Source organism: Vipera berus (genome assembly GCF_964194415.1).
Source record: "Vipera berus genome assembly, chromosome: Z".
In the NCBI taxonomy this organism is placed as follows: Eukaryota; Metazoa; Chordata; class Lepidosauria; order Squamata; family Viperidae; genus Vipera; species Vipera berus.
The window spans coordinates 26083825-26094889 of NC_138205.1; the positions used below are offsets into that span (position 1 = coordinate 26083825).

The 11065-nt window shown below is 34.4% G+C and overlaps 1 protein-coding gene across 1 annotated transcript; it reads left to right on the top strand.

Moving 5' to 3' along the window:
• Positions 1-4192: 4192 nt before the first annotated feature.
• On the top strand, positions 4193-10815 carry LOC308678826 (olfactory receptor 5BS1-like; the record flags this gene model as incomplete). Its single annotated transcript, XM_081346059.1, has 3 exons — positions 4193-4272; positions 8586-9528; positions 10726-10815. 3 exons carry the CDS (start codon positions 4193-4195, stop codon positions 10813-10815), a joined length of 1113 nt encoding a protein of 370 aa, XP_081202185.1.
• Between the last annotated feature and the right edge of the window lie 250 nt (positions 10816-11065).

Consider the following 11065-nt stretch of genomic DNA (forward strand, 5'->3'; position numbering starts at 1 on the left):
AAATAGAATGTTGAGATTGTAATTCTATTCTGTATTTTTCTGCACTAAAAATATAAGAAATCAATACTTATTTTCCCTTCCTCATTTTCCTATCATCTTTATTTTCATCTGCATTTTTCTATTATGATAATTTTAATAAAAATGTTGTAAAAATAAATACAAAGTCAGTTTTTGTTATTCCCAACATGCTGGCAAAAGTTTTTACAAATCAGAAAGTCATTTCCAGGGAAGGATACATTGCACAGATTTTCTTTTTTTCTACAAATAGTTTGTGCAAAAGTGTACATGATGTCAGCACTGATCTATGATAGTTACATAGCAATTTGTGATTCCCTGCATTACAGCAGATATTTGATAGAAAAAAAATGCCAATAAAATAGTGGCTGGAGTTGGTTCTTGGGTTTTATGGATGCCATAGTACAGTGGTGGCAAACCTATGGCACACGTGCCAGAGACGGCACTCAGAGCCATCTCTGTGGGCACGCTTGCCTTGCCCTGGAGATGGCAACTGTCCCTCTTCAAGCAGCCACCCACTAACTCACTGAGTTCCCATGTGGCCAGATGTATCTCAGCATGGCTGGTTTCCCTCCTCCCCATCCTGTCCCTCCTGGCCTCACATGCTCTCCTTTTTCTGGGCATGACCCACTGCATCACCTCCTCAGCTGTTGGCCGGCCATCCAGCTCAGAGACAGCTTCTTTGAACTGCTGGTGGCGGGCTACAGAGCCCCAGAGTGTGCTAGTTGAGGGCCCAGCAGGCTGTGGCTGCTGATGGACACCATTGGCCCCCATGCATTCACTGTGTATGGGGGCCAATGGTGTCAAGCAGCAGCCACCCTGGCCGTTGCCTTGCCCCATGACAATGGCACCCCCACCCTACCTCACCGCACCCTGCAGGATGAGCCTTCTGCCTACCGTATGGCCTGCCAGAGACCCCCTGGATTTCCTCCATCCCTGCCCATCCCCCACAGGTGTCCCTCCCCACCAGCAACATTGAGGTGACCATGCCCACCTTGGCTCCACCCACCCAATCTGCCATGACCACCACAACCACGCCCACCCAGTGAGTCACACCCACCCGGCACATGGCAATAAATAAGTAGGTTTTGGGTTGCAGTTTGGGCACTTGGTCTCTAAAAGGTTTGCCATTACTGCCATAGGAAATGTCCTGTGTTTGTTAGATTTCCACTTTTGTACTAATATTACCAGGCAGTATAATTGTTAGCTTTCTTCACTCTTGCCCTTGTTTGTGCAGAGATCTTCAATAATTACATTGTTCTAATATGTGTATTAGGGACGCGGTGGCTCAGTGGGTTAGGACGCTGAGCCTGTCGATCAGAAGGTCAACAGTTTGGCGGGTCAAATCCCGAGTGCCGCATAACAGAGTGAGCGCCTGTTACTTGTCCCAGCTTCTGCCAACCTAGCAGTTCAAAAGCATGTAAAAATGCAAGTAGAAAAATAGGGACCACTATGGTGGGAAGGTAACAGTGTTCCGTGCGCCTTTGGCGTCTAGTCATGCCAGCCACATGACCATGGAGACGTCCTCGGACAAGCGCTGGCTCTTCAGCTTTAAAACGGAGATGAGCACCGGCCCCTAGAGTCAGAAACGACTAACATGCATGTGCGGGGGAACCTTTACCTTTAATATGTGTATTGGGGGGACGACAAAGAATGAGGTGGCTGGATGGAGTCACTGAAGCAGTAGGCGTGAGCTTAAATGGACTCCAGAAGATGGTAGAGGACAGGAAGGCCTGGAGGAACATTGTTCATAGGGTCGCGATGGGTCGGACACAACTTCGCAGCTAACAACAACAATTTGGTTTTAGGTTATTTCTTTTCACCCTTTTTTCTTATATTTATACTGTTCTACCATTCTAAAAACTGATTAAGCAGAAAGTAGAAAGAAAGCTTCTTTTACATGTAGCTCCTGTCTTATTGTGGTGGACTTGTTTTATAGCTTTGTCTTTTATATTTAGATCATTTTCACAATCTTGAAATTTAAACTATCAGCAGGTAGGCAGAAATATTTTTCTACATTCAGCTCTCATCTTATTTTTGTGGGCTTATTTTACATTTCAGCTTTTGTTCACTATATGAAGTACAGAATCACTCATTGATATGGACAAGTGATTAATATTCAAAATAGAATTTTAACTCCAATGTTAAATCTGATAAAAAAAACAAACCTATCTGATATAGAAAATATACAGCTTGAAAAACAAACCTATCTGATATAGAAAAAGTATTTGAGCAATGTTGGGCTTTTCTCATGTAACCGTACTGACAGCCCTTGATTTAATATCCCCATCACTTTGATATTGAAAAAAATAATAATGACACAGTGAGTGTGACAGTTGCTACTTTCCCCAAGTCCCCTACATTAAGAGTAGTTATGCTATGATATGAATTTTGAGGCCTTCTGCTTGAGCACTGCTGTGAGTGTGGAACAACTCAACTGAAGCACGATAGATTTGCTCAAATGACCAGACTTTTAAAAATCAGGATAAAAGTATCCATTGAGATTTATTTATTACCATTTGTTTCTCTCATAGTATGCATTTCTCTATTTTATCTTGAAGTATGTAATGTAACTCATTTTGTAAAACAATATTAATTTCTAAGGACTCTTTATGTAGTTATATAAGAACTGAGCTGCAGTATATTACAGTATATATATATATATGATACGGTCAGCATATTTATCTGCAAAATTTGGATATATCACTTAATATCAGAATTTAAGAATATATAATGCATTCTGTTTAGGAAACCTCATCAATTTTATATCTCCCCATGACTGCCACTGAAAACAGTCTTAGCAAATGTATCACATATATTCATCGCACAGCTATTATTTAGTTACTTCTGTTATCTTGTTAGCCTTTTTAGTCAAATTGCGTATAATTTGATTCATGTGGATAGACTTGCAGAGGAAAGAATTTATTGGCCAATTCTGCATGCTTTGTAGGCAAGTTTAGATTTACTATAAATTATATAAAAGCCTATTCTTTGTCACTTATTGATAAATAAAGAGCTATGGAACAACAGTCCAGATAAAACATCTTTTTAAAAATGATCTTCAACTGGGGATCAGGATCTGATTTCAGAACACAAGTAACAGGATAGGAAGATATAGATGTATGACAAGTGCAAACCTTACATTGTTGAAACTTATTTAAACTACAAATTATTGCTTGGGGAATTTATTTTCCCAGATGATTTTAATTGCATGAATTCCAGAAGGAATGATGCATCAGCTCTCATCTCTTTTTATTATCTTGTTCCATATGGAACTCACACAGTTTAGCATAATAAAGACTACTAAAATAAGATGTAAAATGTTTCTACGTTTCAGAGTAACTGCTGCTTTCAAGGTAACTTCTCTTTTAAAATCTCTCTCTGTGTTTGCAAGAAAGCAAGTATTTTTATCCAACTGAACAAGTTAGATAAAACATGTTCTTTTCACACATGTTGTCTTTTCATGTTTAGCCCAAAGGGTTTTCCCCATAATTCAGGATAAGAACGATGAGACAACTGGTGGAAAGTCTTTCTTAAAATAACATTACAGGCAAATCAGGGTAGAGTAGAAGTGCATGGCTTTGGTTTTTGTAGATATGATAAATAGATTATTACTGAAACAGAGCATTGTTTGAAGGTCACAGTTGGACTTATTCTGCTCATTAATAATAATCAGGTTTCCTTTTCCTCCTTCTCCTTCTCCTTTGCCTTCTGGTAGCTCACATGCCAGGTATATATGAGTTCAGAGTAATAATATAGATCTAAGTGTTGGTTATGTGCCATTTTTTAAAACTTATTACATTTGCCTTTGTAAAAAATATCCATTTAGATTTTAGAAGTGGGAGGTCGGGAGAGGTCACTTAATATTTGAAATTTTCTTTCTCCAATTTACCAAAGCACATGCCACTATCTAGCTTTACTTAGCTATTCTTAAAAAGCATCACATATTGCATCTATTTAGCATGGGGGGGAGGGGAACAAATAAAAAACCCAATATTCCAAAAGCTGAAAAGAAAGGAACAAAAAAAATGAAAAAGAAAGTAACAAATCACTTTTGTATTTCTACTGGAGGCGGGGGAGAGAAATCAACACGTTTGTGTCTGTATAATCACATTCAACATGACTAGCATGATACCTATTTGGAAAGGTGGAAGGGGTCAAAAACTGGGCAAAGCATATGGAATCCAGAAAGAGCAAATCAGTGGATACTTGTACAGAAGAGGACAACGCAGCTGAAAAGAATGGATTTTCCAATGGGTAAATTCCAAGTGCCGCAACTTCTTGAAATCTTTCCATTTGGACATTTTGAAGAAACAGTTGACTCAAAATCTGTTTCAACATTTTTTAATCAACATTTCTTTTAGGGACAATTTCTCTTGATTTAAGACTTTAGCTCACTTCACAAATACATACATGAGGATGCAAATGATATTCACAGCCAATACTAATTATGATAGCAAATGAATTGAAACATCATAACAATCAACAAAACATATTGCTAAAATGAGAAATGCAACAGTTATATTTTGCATTGGGTGAAATGTATGTAAAAAATAAAGTACCATACTTTATAATTCCCAGTATTGAGCTAAAATTTGATCTTTAAATTAATATGTATATTAAAATAGAAGTCCACTTTCATATTTCTATATATCATTTACTGTGTTTTATTTTATTTTATTTTTTGACAGATGTTTCCTGAATCCTCTAAACTGGAAAATCAAACTGCAATAATGTTTATTCTGTTGGGACTCTCCAATAACCCATACATACAGGATTTCTTTCTTTTCTTGTTCATGATCATTTTCTTAGTCACTATATTGGGAAATATTTTAATCATATTGGTCATCAAGTCTTAGCTTCACTTTCAGACACCTATGTTCTTTTTTCTCAGCCATTTAGCTTTTTTTGGCATCTGCTATTCTTCAGTCACTGTTCCCAAGATGTTGGCAAATTTCCTAACAAAGCAGAAAACTATTTCTTGGGAAGAATATATTGTACAGATTTCCTTCACTTTCCAAACAACTTGTACAGCAATTTTTATCCTCTCAGCAATGGGTTATGACCGATATATGACTATATGTGACCCCCTGCATTATAGCAGATACTTGACAAGAGAGATATGCAATAAAATGGTTAGTGGATCCTGGATCCTGGGATTCTTTCATTCTATGCTGAATGTACTTTCTTTGCTAAATCTACATTTTTGTAGCAACAACAACATCAGATACTTTGTTTTGTGAGCTTCCTTCACTCTTGGCCTTGTCTTGTGTAGATACTCTCTCCAATTACATCATTCTTCTTATATCACTGTCAGCAATTAGTCTTAGCTCTTTTTTAATCACACTTGTTTCTTATATTTACATTATTTCTGCTATTCTGAAAATTAATTCAGCAGAAGGCAGGTAGAAAGCTTTCTCCACATGCAGTTCACATCTCATTGTGTTTGGCTTATATTACTTTGCAGGGGGGGGGGTTGTTACATGAAGCCACGCTCAGAATCATTTATGGATCTGGACAAAGTAATATCCATTCAATATAGCATTTTAACTCCTATGTTAAACCCCATCATATATAGCCTGAAAAACAAAGAGATATCTGCTGTAGAGAAACTATTTAGAAAGCATTGGCCCAGTCTTTAACCCCAAAACAATACCTACAGTTAATAATATAGCAGGGGTGTGGAATGCTCCTTCCTCCAAATTCCCAACACTATGTGTCTTGCTCTAATATCTATCTAAGCAGGGGGATTTTTTTTAATGACAATGAAAATATTTTTAAAGAACTGTAATAAAACGATCCACTGAGATTTACAGTAAGTCTGTGGTTTATTTCCTCTTACAGTTTCTCCATCTCTGTCTTTCTTTCACATTATAGCATATAATGTAAATCTATCCCCTGCCAAAAATAATATTTCTAAACATATTTTAATGTAGTTATTTAAGAAATGAGCTGCAAGGTTAAAACAAACAGATGATCAAATTTATTTTATAGCATGATATGAGTAGCAAATTTATCTGAAAAGTTGGGGATTTATTCGTCCTTATCATATTTATATTTATTATGAAGCTGCTTTTTTCAGTTCCAAGATTTAATTTTCAGCATTGTAGAAACATATTATTTGAAATTTATTGATAAATATCTAGTGAACAACTCTCCATGTTTCTATTCTAGTAATTTCAAATATACTGTTCTATTGCTGAAAACTATATCCTGAAAGAATTTGCCTTGGAAACTGAATCATACTTAGAGATTAGGTGTTAACATACATTTAAATTTAGAATATTTGGGAAATTTGAATATAAGGAATTCTTACAAATGCCAGGTTGTACAGAATGTATGAAAGCAGCATTTATGACCTCTCCTTTACCTTGATCTTCAACTTGAGGTTGGGATCTGATCGTAGGATATTATAGAAAGGGCAGAAAGGACTAGATATATTAAAAGTCCAAATCTAAATTAACCCAAAACTCTGGGTTGAATTATAGTTGTTTACTTCCTTGTTGTTGGTTATACTGTGGAACACTTGCTGCTACATTTTTCCTAGTCACTCAATTGGCTTTATGATTAACGCAAGGCTAGAAGTCAATGTCTAGACTAATGCTTTCGTTCTCAGGTTGGACTTGTTCAAGTGTTCTCAATTTCCCCATGACTTTCATTCTTCCCTGTTTTGCTTGTTTGTTTGATAAACTATTTGGGACAAAAAATTAATGTATTTGCACTATAACTTTCTATAAAAAAGGAAAATAAAGCAAAATATATTTGACATATCTACCCTGCATATATTTTTGTTTGACAATGATAGATTCCTGATTGATTATTTCTACCCTGAATTCCAGAAGGAACAATGATACCAACTTGTGCTTTTTTATTACTTTGTTCCTAGAAAGCATCTCACACATTTAGATAAGGGTAAGAAAAATACAGTGTGTTTTGCATTGTTAGCTGTTAAACATAGATAATTATTGCATAAAACTTTGTTTTATGGGGCCAGAGATTAGGGCTAATGTCCAGACTAAGAATGTTTGAGAACATAAAAGATTTTAATCATAGACTTCATTGTACAGAAAGTATGAAAGCAGCACAGAAAAACTACTTTTCTCCTTTACTTTGATCTTCAGCTGACCTGACAAGGGTGGAAGAGCAAGAAAGATGAAGGAGTTTGACAATTCAAAACTTAAAATGTTGGAATTTTATGAGCTGAGTGATAGTTGTTTATTTTGTTCATTGACAATTAAATTCGGGGATCCTTGCTCAATTTGCTTCAGTAAACCAAAACTTCAACTAAAAGTTGTACTAACAAACAACCATTTTAGATAAAATTATTTCTAAATACTCAAAGAGACTTAATCACACAATCTTAATTGGTCTTTTGGGATAAGTATTTCTATTTTTTTTCCATGGTTTTGTGGTTCAGGAGATCTCCTTACCATTTGTTTCAACAATATAAATAATATTTTTTTTATTTAAGTCTGTTGATTTAAGTCAGCAGACAAACCCTTCTGAAGTGTATCAGGTATTTTATTTCCAATTATTTTTTTATATTATGTGCATCTATTTTATGGGTAATCAAATTCATGTGTTCGTTATAATGAAATAGACACTTTTAAACATTTGTTTAAAAAAGCAGTACATATGATTTTACAATGATGAAGTACTGCCAACAAAAACATTCATCTTGTACATATTATTAAGCATTTTCCTTTTGTATAATTGGTTTTATTGTTCTACATATTTTTATTTTTATTTCTTTTAAAAAGAATAAAAGAGAAGGAGGTTTTGAGGAATTTCCCTCAAAACAAAAACAAAATAATGTCAATATAGTTTTCAGAAATTGTGTCAAATACTACTTTCAGCTATATTATTCGGAGGGAAAAGCTGGGGAATAAATAACACTTCCATTTCTTAAAGGACATGGTTGTTATTTCCTAGACATTCTCCTCAATAGCCTCAAAATTATGCTTTCAAGTTCATTATCTGTGATATAGGAGCTATGTGCTATACTGTAGGTATAGGTCCTGTATCAAAACACTTTCTAGATTAACAACGTGAAATGTTAGAGTGTCTTTCTAAAGACTTGATCATTAACTCTTAGATGATTAAGATTCATCTTCAATATGTCACCAATTATCATTAATGTATATGCTTTTCCTTTGCAATACTCAATATTTTCTTCCTTACTACCAATCACAGTTTCAAAATATATTTCTGTTTGTGTTGTCTTTTTTGAAAGCCTTATCAAAAAGAGCCATGAATCCAAAGTAATCACCTCTAAGAAAGTTATGTTTGCACATTTTAAATAAATAAATGGTTCAGTTAATAAAAGTTACTGATGATTGAAGTATCATCAATGGAATAACCTGATTATTTATATGGAATAAAGTAATGATTAAGAATGCTAAATTTTGGCTGAAGGTTACATGCTTATTATTCCTTTAATTCTTTAATATGATATATTTTTATTTTATTTTTATTTAGACAAGTCATCTTTGTTTATCTAGTTAGTGTAATATGTTTTATTGTACTGTATAATACTTGTATAATATTATAATGTTTTGTCCATACTGTAGATGGTGGTTTGCTGAAATGAAAATAGAAGATCTGAATGCCACAATGACCTATTTCATTCTATCTGGTTTTTCATATAACATTCCAGGCCAGATTTTTCTTTTTCTTATATTTTCACTCATTTATGCATTAACATTAATGGGGAATATAGTCATCATGATGGTAATAAAGAACAACAATCATCTTCAAAATCCCATGTACTTTTTCCTGAATCACCTTTCTTTTCTAGATATTTGCTATTCTTCAGTCACGGTCCCTAAAGTTCTCCTGAATTTCTTCAATGGCCATACCATTTCCTATAACAAATGCATTACTCAGATGTTTTTTATCTTTCTAACAGGAAGTACAGAAGGATGTATTCTTACAGCAATGGCTTATGACCGATATATTGCCATACACAATCCACTTTATTATATAAGAACAATGAATGTATTATTTTGTAAACAGTTAGTGGGAAGTGCATGGGCAACTGGATTATTATATGCTGTTGCAAATACTGTGCCTGTACTACAGCTAGTTTTCTGTGGTCCAAATATTATCAGACATTTCTCCTGTGAATTTCCATCTCTTCTTGCTTTGTCTTGCATTGAAACCAAAGCAAGTAAAACAATGTTCATTGTTACTAGTGGCATAGTTGGGATGTTCACATTTTCACTTACTCTAATGTCCTATATCAACATTTTCATTACAATACTGAAGATGAATTCAGCAGAAGCTAGGAAGAAAACTTTTTCCACCTGCAGTTCTCATCTCATTGTGGTGGCTTTATTCTATGTGACTGGCTACTTTCGGTATCTGAGACCCAATTCAATCTCTTCAGTTGTTATGGATGAACTGTTTTCTGTGCAATATAGCATTTCTACACCCATGTTAAATCCAATTATCTACAGTCTGAAGACTAAAGAAGTAAGGGAGGCCATTAAACAGATGTTGAATATTAAGCAAGTAAGCCAATGAATATCAATCTATTTCAGGTTTTGGTTTCTTTATCTGAAACTGTTCAAATATTTCTGAATAAAATCATTTCAGTTTAGGTTACAAAAACTGAATTTTCTTTTAAAAGCTATCTTCCTTTCCCTTTCCTTTCCTTTCCTTATATTTTTTTGGCTCATATCTAGAGATTTGCCCATAAAATGGGCTTATCAATAAAAATTAACTGAAAATATATTAATTACAAAAACAGACATAAAAACAAAGACTTATAATCTATTAAGTCTGCCACATTTTCTGCAGTATGTATCTGACTGATGATTCCTCTCTAGCCTTTTCCTAAATACTGATCCCTCCAACATTCAAGATAATAGTTGGGAAGGAAGTCATGCAAGTTGTATAGACTGTTTTTCAAATGCATCTCCACTGGTAAATTTCTTACTCAGATCCTTCATTACATGACCACTACATACAATTTCCATAGTTGCTGATTTTGTATATTTAATGTAAAATAAATAAATAAATAAATACATTTCCACGTCTCCCAATGAGCTGATTTCATAGAGACTTGGCTTACATTATGTTACCCTAACTATGCCAAGAGTCAAGAGGATCATTTTTTTATCAATGGGTTGATATCTCCAAAGTGTAATCCCAAATTGATTGCAGGATGATCCCTATGCAAATCATCCTTTGCATATATTTGTAACAATACTATGAAAAGACATGTCTAATTACATTCCTTGTGAGAACAATTGAGACTTTCAAACCTCCCCTATTTATGTCCAGCCACTGAAACCCTACTTTTTCATACAGATGTACCCCACATATGTGTCCTATCTCTTGGGGTTTCTCCACTCTCTTTGCTGAAGTGCTCCTCATCTATATTTGACTTGGTAGATAACTATACTTTGATATTTTAATTTGTTCTTTTGATAATCCATAACTTGCCTGTTTCAAGTCATTGCAATAACCCCACTTCCATCCAACATAATGAGGCACAAAGATGAACAGATTTTATTCACTTTGGAATTAACTTTTGTTCAGTAGTGTAATAAGAGAGAAACTGTTTTATATGTATTTGTATGTAAGATTATAAGTTTAGACATATGTTGTATATAGCATGTTTAAATGTGTGTTATATATGTGTACACTTTGAGAGCAAGCAACTAAATTTCATTTTTAATGTGTGCCAATGTAAAACTTCAACAGCTGTATTCCCATTACACCAAGGTGAATGATGGTGGTGGTAATTCTGATGGTGATGGAAATTGTTATGATGATGCAATCTCACTATTCTGATTCCTAAGACATTGAAAGTGGGCTTAGATGTCAGAAGAGAATAAAATTCTTGAAGAAATGAAAAAAAAATTATAATATACTGTACGGTAGGTACACCTTAAAAATAAGCAGTGAATAAATTACTCAAAATTGTAGCATATAAATTTAAATTAACAGCTAAATACACTGTGATATATTGGCTCAAAAGAGTACAATAATTGCCAATTGTAAGCATAAGCATAATAGGAACAGCAACACCAAATGAAAACAA